The sequence below is a fragment of the Brienomyrus brachyistius genome, unplaced genomic scaffold (genome assembly GCF_023856365.1).
Source record: "Brienomyrus brachyistius isolate T26 unplaced genomic scaffold, BBRACH_0.4 scaffold120, whole genome shotgun sequence".
In the NCBI taxonomy this organism is placed as follows: Eukaryota; Metazoa; Chordata; class Actinopteri; order Osteoglossiformes; family Mormyridae; genus Brienomyrus; species Brienomyrus brachyistius.
This window is the reverse complement of record NW_026042395.1, coordinates 138,941-150,997: the sequence shown is the minus strand read 5'-3', so window position 1 is coordinate 150,997 and position 12,057 is coordinate 138,941. Positions and strand designations below refer to the sequence as shown.

Sequence of the window (12,057 nt, the reverse complement as noted above, 5' to 3'; positions counted from 1 at the left end):
CCCTGAAGACGAAATTTATGTCACATCCCCTCGTCCACAACCCAAAGCACATGCGGAAAAGCGAAGCATGAATTGGCCATTTCAAGGCAAGACACACGTTACTGGGATAATCCCCTGAAAGAAAAGATTACCATAAAATTATATAAACTGTATAAACTAATTCTAATTCACCAATCAAAACTGCAAGACAAGGTGACACACCGATGACCAGAAATGTAGGTTGTCCATTTCGTGCAAAAACATACAGAAACAATGTCATTCCTCAGGTATTATAGAATACAATGAAATGAATGATGTGAGATTTTCTTATAAATGACAAGATCACGGCAAATACATAATCAGCGACTCATTCTGCTCTGATTGTTCTCGTTCTCCGTGCCATGAAAGGAGAAACCTGATTACGCAGAAGCCGCAGCACTGGGAAGCACGGCTTCTAAACACGCCCAATTCCACGCTTCACGTTTACTTGGCAGCACCTCCCAACCCCCGCAAACATCACAGCTGCTTTTCATGTAGCAGGAACAGGGAGCTCTTGTGTAGATAAGACTGCTCTCCATTACAAGATCGCACATCATGTCCTTTGCCAAGGATTATCTGCGTTTTTGTGCCATCAAGGAGACAGATTTTTAAGTCCCGCTGACGACAGATCTAATCTTCAGAAGAGACCGGCAGATACAATCTCAGATAGACCAGATCTGCTCTTAAATTGCCCAAATTATGAAGGGCCTGTGATGTCGTTCAGATATTTGCTTCCAGTCTGGCTTCTTTTCAGCCAGGGAGGATACTTGCAACATTTCTCTCCATTGAAGCTTAAATGTTTACTATAACATCATTCATATTTCCAAACATTGCCAATAAAACAGGACATTATTATCCAGTTTCAGAAAGAGACAGTTGCAAATACTTACTTGCCCATTGGGGAGCTGCTTCAGATATTACAAAAACCATTCTACTCCTGTCTGTCCCTAAAGCAAATTCAGAGTAGACCTGACAGCACATCCAATCAAGGCTACCAAGCTAAGTTGTTACAGAATTAACTGCTACACAGCGACACTGACAACATGGCCTTCTACCAGCATCCTTGGGATTCAGGGGGCACCAATATATGCAGTACAGGCAGTTAACTGAGGGTGTATTTGTTAGGGTTAATCAGAGTGAAACGGCAGCTTAGCAGATTGGTTCCACAGAATGCGAATAGACTGACTTCTGTTGCTTAACACCTAAGGGCCCTTTGTCGTCGGTATTCTGCCCTGATTGATGTGTGCAATCCAACACTTCACGTTTTCACTGGCTGTGCAGCTAGTGTGGCGCTTGTACTACGCCTGACAGTGTCTTGTCACGTAACATAAACCTGGTAAATGACACAAACCGGAGGGTGTTCCCTGCCTGCATGGCCTTTCCAGTGATTTACTGCCGTCTACCCCGGCCCTCTCTGCCAATCCCGCAGCACAATAAGATCTGGAGACTTGAGAGTGGCTCCTGCACCAGAGTAAGAGGATATCTCAGCTTGGAAGACAGCAGCATTGAGTTCACTGTACAGTGAAGTATTCCTCATATGCAGTTCAGCCCATTAACGGCCTGTAAACATACACCTCCATCCTCAGCAAGGCAGAGACAGATACCACTCAGTCAAAGACAACATTGAGGTATGAAAGCCGGTCTCTCAGCCAACACAGCAGAGTAACACGCTTGTAACTAGTGAGACTTTCATTATCTTACATGGCTTTTGTTGCATTTTTTTGTGCCTTTCAGATTCTTTATGGTCCCATAATTTGTGCAGGACATCCCTTGGCATTCCCTGTCACCTGACAGCAGGTATGACTAACCCTGTGCTTGTACCCCTTCCACATTCTCCCCTGCAGTTTCACAACCTAGCTATTACAAGTTGCGCCCATTTAATGTTCAAGGGTACGACAAACTTTCCTCCAAGCTCTGCCCAGTACTGCAGTCCCCTGTGGAACGTGCCGACCTTCCAGGGTCCCTCACTCACCTTCTCAAGACAAGCGGTGACCCGTGACAGCCCAGTTAGCTACAACCTGCCAGATTCTGCTTGAGGCGCGTGATGGTCTGTACCTTCCACACACACACACACACACACACACACACATGTGCGCACATGTAGGGTATACCTATCCTTATGGGGCCCGCTCATTCACTTCTATAGGAAAAATGCTAACGCTAATTATAACAACCTTAAGCCCCACCCAGCCCTAACCATAACCATAAGTAACCAAGCAAAATACAAGAGTGTTTGCATTTTTAGTTTTTTCATAGCAGTCACTGATTTTTATAACATAGAGCTTTTCCTTATGGGGACCAGGAAACCAGTCCCCATAAGGGAAAAAAATGGATATTTATCACGTTATAGGGACATTGTGTCCCCATAAGGATAGGTACACCCGCTCGCACACACACACACACACACACACACACAGAGGGGCTCTCATGCCATCCGAAAGGATTTGTTTGAGGTGGGTCTTCCTGCTCCTTCTCGCACCTCCCAGCAACCGCTAATTATGCCACAGCGACTATGTGGCGAGTCACAGCGAATGTGTGGACAGGCAGCGGGCAGCCCGACACCATCTGCCAAACGCGGCTGTCAAAGCAGCACCATCAAAGACACCTCATTCACAGCTTATGCTCAGTCTGACGGCACAAAAAAAAAAGATTCAGCAGACGTCTCCCATCCACCCTTCATATTATTGTAAAATTAAAAGTTTCAGTATGTATCTTCTTTTAAAAAACACTAAATGAATACACAGGCCTTAATCTTCTAGTGCAGTGGATCTCAGTCCTGAACCTGGCACGCCCCCCCCCTTCCCCTAGTAGAATGTTTTCATTGCAGCCCTACCTTATTCAGGCCATTATGGTCCGTAGTAGGTTAATAATCAATGTGGCAGGGTGAAAGCAGTGGGGGCTGGAAGGTGGAGGGAGGGGGGGGCAGGAACAGAATTGATAACTACTGCTGCAGTGTATGTAATATGTTTGACCTATCAAATTATTATAATCATTTGATAATAATTCTGAGAGAAATGTCTGGATGTGCAAAGGTTAAAATCTTGCTAAATTTACTGTCATTCACTGGTAGGACTGCATATCCACCACATTTCCGTGGAAATCATTTGTGGCTACTTTTATTGAAGCAACACCCTTCCTTACAAAAAACACTAAAAGAGTTAATGTTCACTGAAACAAGCATAATACAGATTACAGGTTAGTAAATAGTTCCATGTGCATTTCTGAAATATGTAGTATTCTTAAGCAACAATATGACGTGTAGTGAAGGATAGTTAGAAGAAGTGTTAATTTCAACGCTGAGTTAAACGGTCCTCAGTTTTCACCCACAGCTAATAAATTATTCCCTGATGCATTCGGTGAAAGAGATTTACTCAGCAACTGCGCCAGCATAAATAACAGAATAATGTCCAGATTCTCAACAATGAACTGTGACTTATTGTGCTTTTCCTTTACATTTGATGTCATGCAGAGCCCCACCAAAGCGCTTCTGTTCGGCACCGTCGTAACCAAGGCCAGCAGAACAAGGCGTGATTGTGTGCAGCCGCGTTCTGTGGCCTGCCTGCTTTGCTCCGTAAATAATGGCAACATTTAAGCATCTGTTTGCTCGGCGCACGGTGTCTTCGTCCAGGGTTAGACCCAAAAGCGCACAGCGATGTCGGCAAAGCCCAGCTTCACAGCCATGCCACTGGGGCCAAAGTCCTGTCAGGCCTCACCTGCCCCACCCACCAGCCCTATGGGTGACACCTGAAGCAAACAGGTCACTTAGTGAGCCACGTTAAAGCGAAGGCAATTTGTAGTGTCCAGTTAGCAGATATGATTAATCAAATTTATTGCCCCAGTTAATTATTGTCCAGTTAGGCAATAAAAGAAACCACTGCACATATTCTGCATGCATATTTGTCATATGCCCCCCTCCACCACCCCTCCCCCCCCCATATCCTATATCCCTTGAATTAATGTTGCCAGGCTATTTGCAACAAATCTCTCACCATGGCTGGACACTGGGGTCCCCCAAGATAAATTTGGCTGACCGTGGGGGGCTCACGATAAATTTGCCGCCTCACAATCCCATCGGCTCACCGGGAAAATGCCGGTACGCCAGTTGGCTATTCCAGCCCTGTCTGTCACAAAATAGCAATTGCAATCCACAGGGACAACAGCATTATACAAACCTAAAAATGAAAATGCACATTAAAAATGGTTACTATAGTTTGTGCAAACACAAAGGTCTACTGTGAGTAAAGTAACTACAATAAGCAGTTTATGATGGTGATACGGTCTTTCTTCTCCTGGTCTCCTAGACCAGCTTTCTTGCATGTTTTGATCTGATCTGGTGGGAGATCAGTGGGTTAAACCAATCGGTTATGTTATCCCACTACTACAGCTACAACTAAGCCTAATAATAAAGAAATAAATGAAAAGCCTGGTAGGGGAACACTGTTGTTTTACACACTGAAGATCATGGGTTCTGGCTGGATGGTGTGCTCACAGTGTAAACATAAGCCTATAACACTTTGACAAAATTATATTTTATTATAAAACAATATTTCTCAACGATAGATAGATAGATAGATAGATAGATAGATAGATAGATAGATAGATAGATATTACATGCTACCATACATTATGAAACATATTTGAAATAAATAAATAAAAATATAATTGAAAAGTATAATATATATATTAAATATATCATCTGTGTACTTTAACATTTACAGTAAGAACGTCCTCCTGTTGGCTAAAGCTCTGGGAACGTTTCTGCCACCAAAACTTGCAATTATCATCATGTTACGTTATCTCTGTATGTTTATTCTAGGCTTGTGTTGTTATCGTGGATTAATATCTCAATATCTAGCCTATTTCATAATGCACTTGCATATATGAGGAATGTTCGGGTATGTTTCCTAATAGTTTTATCTACATCTGTCACAATTACTCGATTAATCGGCTATTTTAAAACATCGATTAAATTTTTCCTTCTAGATTACTTGGCAATATGGCGGATGGAAGACGGTGGATCCAAATAAATAAAGAAAGCTTCATTTGTGTGGAAGCATTTCACATTAAAAGTGAATAAGAATGATGGTGAAGAATGATTTCACCACAGCGAAACGAAAGTTGGCAGAGTTACTAACTCACGCAATTGGCGTGACTCACGCAAGAAATCTTGCGGCAAATCTAAATAATTCCATTATAACCCTAAAATAAGCTACATCAAAAGTGTTGGGGTAGTTTGCAAACCCAACTAACTATTTAGATTGTAATAAAACTGTTGCATACATGTAAATGCGTGCGCATGTGTGTCCAGACTTGTTTCGAATTGAAAAACTCACTCCATCCAGCTGACCCAACTTCCCAAGTTGGCGACAGCGGCTTAGTCCTGTCGCTTAGCCGCATCATCTTACATAAAACAGTGCGTGATACCATATTATATTATTTTTTGCTAAAGTATTGTGAGGAGCCATCATTAAAATTGAAGGGCTTGCTAAATGTTTTCGTGAAACTTTGATTTGAACCTAGCAGACTATCGCGGTCATAGCGATACTGTATGTGACAACTGCACGTGCATGAAACGCCATCTCGATATTATTAACATGCGAAACAATTAAAAATTCCTGTAATGTACGGAGTCCCTAGTAGTTTACAAATGTGTTATCCAAGTTTTCCACATACAGCTGTTCCAAACAAAACCATTTCCTTCAATAACATTCCTTATATTCAATTCATCTGTACTTAACATTAAAATAGTAATAACTGATATGAAAAAGTCTCTTTTTGGTACAAATGCGTTTTGAATGGCTAACACATGCGCGCAGACCTCCATATACACACCTGGATGTGAGCATTTTCAGGTTTGCCAGCAGCTTCATTAATTCAGCCTAAAACCCTTTTCCCGTACAACTGTACCCTAAAACTATTTTAGGATTACGATTATGTTTATACCTGTCAATTTTCACAACATTACACAGAAGTTTCTTAGCTTTTGTTGCCCTGCGGAATCACAAATTCTTAGTCATCAAAGGATCGCCCAGGCACCCAAAGTTAGACATCCCAAAATTACATACCTGCTTGTGTGCAAGTGCAATGCTCCATTTAATATAAACGGCTACTGTCTACTTTTTAATTTTCTTTTTTTTTAATCTGTCAATACATTGCCAACTACAATTATAGTTAGAGAAACTGTAAGGCTTACCTTTGCACGTTTCTTTCAGTGCTGCTTATTTCCCAGGGGAAAGTCTCTGCTCGCCGCCCAGTCTCTATAACTTTGCCATGTAAGAAGTCGCAAGTAACTAAAAACTCACCGCCTCCCACTTATCGGCAAACACGAAAGGATTTCTCCCCTGTCTGTAGGAAATGACAGATGCGTTAATGTGTGTCTCTTTATTAATCAAGGAGTTCGAGAGTAACTTTCCTGACCGGCTAGTTTGCTTGTTGCCACCGGTATTCTGTTCGCATCGGAAGAGAGTGAGTGTTCACCTGGTGGATTAAAAAAAAACTGGAGTTTTATTTTTCTTTATTAAAATAACAAAGAAACTGGTTCGGCAAGTTCCCCGGACAATATCAATCGTCACAGACCTGGTAACTCAAGAACAGTACTTAACGATGAGATACACTATCAAATAAAAAGGATAAATATAGGAAGATGACCTAATCTGATAATTTAGTTATTTTTTGTAAGAAGTTTCAATTATAGTATTAAAGTTCAATACTTTATATAAAATGTGAAAATATTAACATTACAGTTACGATATTTAACCCATTAATAAATCAAATGAATCCAATTAAAATCTCACATTAAATGATTTCTGCGTAGTTCCCTATGGAATATGAACTTTTTTTACACAGATTTTAGGTAGCCTTAAGAACATTGTTTTTAAAAAAATAGATTATGAAGAATGAACATTGGGTACAGATAGAATTAAAATATTATGAAAATAATACAGCTGTTATGTTCTTCAGCTGTTATGTTCTTCAGTACTGTACTGTGAAATAATTGCCGGGAGGTCTACGCGCTTACTTCCTGCGGGGGGCGCTGTTAATTCTAGCAGGGCTTATTTAGCAGTCGTTGTCAGGCGCTCTTCTTTAAAATGGATGCGAGGAAGAGAAGTTGAAATTGTGACAAGTGGTGTAAATAGCATGTTTTAATGTTGGTATCTTAATACTCACGCGTTCTGAAGTAATTAACTAACGATGTGTATTTTAAACTGGTGAACAGGCATACTGTTTGTTTTTCGAAATGCGTAGACGAAAGGTTTAAAAGCTAGCTAGATACCCACCCGTCTCCTACACTGAACAAAATGCCTCTTATTCCTGCAAATCAACCTCAGCTTATTCGCTCGAGTCAAAAAGATGAATATTACCAGAACTGTCTCCGCAATAACACCAACGAAGCCTTCCAGACTTTTGCAGGCAAGTCAAAGACGTCATCTAAAAAAGCGAATGCAGTTCTGCACATACTCGCAGGATAAAACGTGTAAGCCTACACATTAATACCGATTTGTTTTATTTCCAATGCAGGATCCAAAAGATGGCTCGAATGGAGAAAAGAGATTGAGTTACTTGCAGATCTTGCATACTATAGTTTAACAACATATGCGGGTAAGGAAGGCTAAATTGTTTCTCGTGTAAATTTGCTTTTAAATACATTGTTTAAACAGGAACTTTTTATACGAGCCGCTTCGAATTAATGTTTTCATCAAACACAACAGACAAGTTGAACCTATTTAATACACACCTTTAATGTTTGCAATTCTGGTTATGAATATTCCCGACGGATGCATACAATAGTAAGGTCACCCTGGGACCTCAATCGAAAACCTGAAACGCTATACTTCACCCTGTCCACATAGGTATTATTCCTGATTTCAAATGATCTTATAGATACTTTTCCACTCTCTTTTTAGGATACCAGACTCTGGGCGAGGAGTATGTTAACATGGTCCAAGTGGACCCCTCCAAACGTAGGGTCCCCTCCCATAGTCGTCGAGCCGCTCTGGTCTTCCTCCACACCTTTCTGCCTTACTGCCTGGACAAACTTTTGGTATACCTGGAAAATGACCTCCAGGCTGAGGATCTGGACTCGCACGCAAGCCCGGGTGGGGCTGGCCATTGGTGGAGCCCGGCTTCATGTGTGCGGGCCCAGACCCGGCGGCTGGTGAGCTTGCTGACGGAGCCCCAGAGGAAGGCCCTACTGCCGATGCTCCTCGTGTTCCAGCAGGCCGTCACCCTGCTGCACAGGTTCCATGTGGCCGTCTTCTACCTCCGCGGGACCTTCTACCACCTCAGCAAGAGGGCAACGGGTATTACTTATGTAAGTGGCTGAGTCGCGGTCCTGCCCTGCTTTTGATTCATTTAAATAAGGCTGGTTATTTTAAAAGCATATATTTTGAAATTGGTTGATTCGAGGTCTGAAAAGTTGAGACTCAACAGAGATGGAGGAGCCTTGTAGTCCAAAAGTTGCCAGTTTAAATGCTATGACAAGACAACTGTATAAACGGGTATCTTTTGGTTAGAAGCCTAGCACAGATCTTTGAATTTAATTCATACAGAATGTAAGAAAGCTACAAATTTGAATATGAAAGCGAGGAGAGGAAAATCTACATTGTGTAAATACTATGAATGAAGGGGTTAACATGCGGATGTGTGTGGATCACATGGCTCATGGTGTCCTTGTCTTTGTTCTGTTAAGCTGCGTGTTCTGGGCATGTCCGGCGATGACCGGTTGATCCGTAACAGCTACAGAGCACTGGGCATGGTCTCCCTGCTGCAGCTTGGCCTCACTCTAGTGCTGCAGTTCAACAACTTGAGGCAGAGACAGAGAGCCAGACAGGAGTGGAAACTGCACCGAAATTTACCTTCCAGGTACATTAAACAATTTTCCAAATGATACGTATAATACTTGACTGAGGATTAATTTATAAGTTGATAGTTTTTTAAAAAGAAAATGTTATCTGGGCAAATTAGGTCCTTGTGCAGGCTTCCTAAATCCATTTATTAGAAACCTTTGATCCTGTTTGCCAGCAGGGCGGCTCAGTAGTTAATGTTATCGCTTCACACCTCCGGGGATGAAGATTTGAATCCTGCATCTGCTGTGTGTCTGGAATGAGTGTGTTCTCCCTTTCTCACATGGGTTTTCTCCTGCAGCCCAAAGACATGCAGCTAGTTCCTACCTGGCATCTCTAAATTGAGCATAGTTTATGATTCTGTGTGTGAATGAGAACCGTGTGATAACTCTGCCCCAGCCTTGTGGCCTGTGCTGCCTGGGATTGGATTAGATACTCTGACCAGGATTAGTTGTTGTAAGGTAGATGGATGGTGTAATGTTAAGTGCTTTGTCGCCCGCCGCTTTCCCCATTCCTTGCGCAGTGCCCAGCCAGTGGAAGCCTCTGGTTCCCGGGCCTCTCGCTGTATTCTATGTCTGGAGGAGCGGCGACACTCTACCAGCACTCCCTGTGGGCACCTCTTCTGCTGGGAGTGCATCACTGAGTGGTGTAACACCAAGGTGAGGTTGGTCTGCTTCACACACACACACACACACACACACACACACACACACACACACACACACACGGCTGTTTGCTAGCATTTTCGTTGAATGTGAGAAGGACGATTCTGACAAAACAGGATCGAATATGGGCGATCCACTTGTATTCTCTATGCATAAATAGTCACATACAATTTAAGTGTGACACCAACTCTTCACACACACCACCCTCCTCTCAATTTCCACCCCCATGTCTGGGTTTATTACGCCCTGATTGGTAGATTGCGACCTTAACCCCAAGAAGGTGTGATCATCCAGCAGCCTCCAAAGCAAGGATAATAATGCATGTTTTTCGCAAAGCGGCCCCCTTTCATAGAAGTGTCCAGACATGCTAATGTGGTCTGAAGAACGCAGTTGCTGAATTAAACTGCCTTTCTCAATAACACCCGGCAATGTGCATATCGCCCGTCTGCGGACTGTAATTTCCAAAGAAATAAGTGGGTCTTTGTTTTGATCCTTTTGCAGGCGGAATGTCCATTATGTCGTGAGAAATTCCTGCCACACAGACTGGTGTATCTGCGGAACTATAGATAGAGGATCTGCATGACGTTGCATGATGTTAATTTTGATCATGTGATAATTACCATTGTTTGCTCCTATGGACATTTAATAATGAATCAAGTGTGATTTTGTTTTGTGTTCAATTTCTGATTGAGTATAACTTAAAAAAAAAATGAATGTATTTCTTAATACTGGATTGTATCAGTCCGCATAAATGTAATTTGTAAAATTATGACTGCAGCCTTAATATATTGGAAGTTACCCAAATTAATAAACTCCCCCCATGAGAATTATGCTACTCGATCTGCCTGCTGTTGTGTACTCTTTACACTTGCTTCAAAGATGTGTCTTGGGCAATCGGATCATAAATAGGCAGCCGAGACGCTTCGTCGTTCACGTGTCTCGAAGGTGTCCAGCTGACCGCTTCTGTTCAGTCTTTGTTACTGCCCCGCAAACAGTTATTGTCACGTCCTTGTTGGGGATGCACCCAGGACGCATTAGTGTTTACACTACAAAACGTGGTCAAATGTGTTGCAGACCAACACTCTGAGTGATGGGATCACAGTGCGTCATGGTGGTCGCTTGCATGTGTTGTTAGCGCTGTCTACTTGCGACCCAGTCGCCTAAGGCACATTTTAATGCCAAGTGTAAACAGGACCTCAGATATATATATTTTTTTTACAGTTCTGCTGCTCACCATCTGCCTTTGAGCCAATTGGGTGGTATAATTCTCATGAGATCTATATAAGCCAACTTCATTGGTCCATGCGCACTGTGGTGTATTTTTTTTTTTTTGTCGTACAAACTTTTGTTGAATGTTTAGTAGTTGAATGGGTATGGTGCTGGCATGCACATCCTTGCCTAACTACCAATCCAACCCTTCCCCCCCCCCCAATCTCTCCATTTTCCATTCTGGCTGTGGCTTCTTATCCATGGTAGACATTCTTCAAAAATTGTACAACAGTGATGCCACAGTTTTCCTGAGAACATTCCACACTTCGACATAGTCTATACAAATGGTAGCAATCAAAGGCTTTGTTTTAATGAACACCTCTTGACCTGGTATTTTTCAGTTTTTCGCGACATTTTCTTTTTAGGGCTGTAATCTGCATTAAATGATCTTTAGTATTTTTTTGACATCTGATATGTGGGAGATACTTCAGTTTGCATACTGGTCTCCTTTGGTATTGGAATAAATCAGTCTCATCCAGTCTGTAGGTCATTGAGCTGTTTTTTAAATTTGGTCAACACTGCAAATCTTCAGCTGCTAATCATTTCTCTATTACTCTATCTCCTCCTAGCCGTCCTTTGTAGCAGTTCAAGATTGTCACATACGCAATTGTGCAGTACAGTGGCAGTGAAATGTTATTGCGGCAAAACAGTTCAGTCACTGTGCATAAACATATATTCATTATAAGTCGAAAAGATAAGTAATAATTCTTTTGTTCTCTCCGTTTTATCAGAAAGGCAATCAAATTGTTTGAGTGTAAATGAAGTGTGGAACGTTTGATGAAAAATTGTTCCACAGTATTGATGTAATGTGCAAATGCGGTAAAAGTGGCGTCATTACCAGAATTTCAGACCAGATAAAGCAGAGTTTATAGTTCGTAAAACCTGAGGGAAAAGCTTCTCCTCTGTCCAGGCCTTATGGCTACAGAGGTATTTGCCTTCAATACTGTGTGTCTTCAGAGAATCCTTGGGTACCGCTGGTTTGACTTTGTGTCGAATGAGTGGTTGCTAGAGTAGTCCGGAATGAGGCACATTACCTGCATTGTGAGGGAGCTTCAGCTACGGCCCTACGGCCATGTGGCGCGTTTCCCTGGGGGTGATCCGGCTCACAGGATCCTCACGGCCGAGGACCCGAGTGACTGGACCAGGTCCAGGGGACGCCCACGTAACACCTGGTTGCAGCAGATGGATGGCCATTTCCCGAGGGTGGGACTGGACCGTGTATCTGCCTGGGGGGTCGCTGGCCGGGATCCCGAGGAGTTTCC

At 42.5% G+C, this 12,057-nt stretch overlaps 2 protein-coding genes across 3 annotated transcripts in view; one reads left to right on the top strand and one right to left on the bottom strand.

Annotated features, from left to right (window-relative positions):
• Nucleotides 1–6,505, bottom strand: part of plch2a (phospholipase C, eta 2a) — a 131,942-nt gene extending 125,437 nt beyond the window's left edge. Inside the window, exon 1 of the mRNA XM_049004800.1 lies at nucleotides 6,212–6,505. The gene's annotated coding sequence lies outside the window, so the exon portion shown is untranslated. The remainder of the gene's footprint in view (nucleotides 1–6,211) is intronic.
• Nucleotides 6,506–7,094: 589 nt separating this feature from the next.
• Nucleotides 7,095–11,273, top strand: pex10 (peroxisomal biogenesis factor 10). Of its 2 annotated transcripts, none has more exons than XM_049004818.1 (6): nucleotides 7,095–7,428; nucleotides 7,537–7,617; nucleotides 7,923–8,329; nucleotides 8,708–8,880; nucleotides 9,385–9,520; nucleotides 10,028–11,273. In XM_049004818.1, exons 1-6 carry the CDS (start codon nucleotides 7,317–7,319, stop codon nucleotides 10,094–10,096), a joined length of 978 nt encoding a protein of 325 aa, XP_048860775.1. In that variant the 5' UTR covers nucleotides 7,095–7,316; the 3' UTR covers nucleotides 10,097–11,273. The 2 variants fall into 2 exon arrangements, with proteins under 2 accessions (XP_048860775.1, XP_048860776.1); XM_049004819.1 differs by lacking the exon at nucleotides 10,028–11,273 and adding an exon at nucleotides 9,571–9,996 and having other exon boundaries at nucleotides 9,385–9,534.
• Nucleotides 11,274–12,057: the final 784 nt, after the last annotated feature.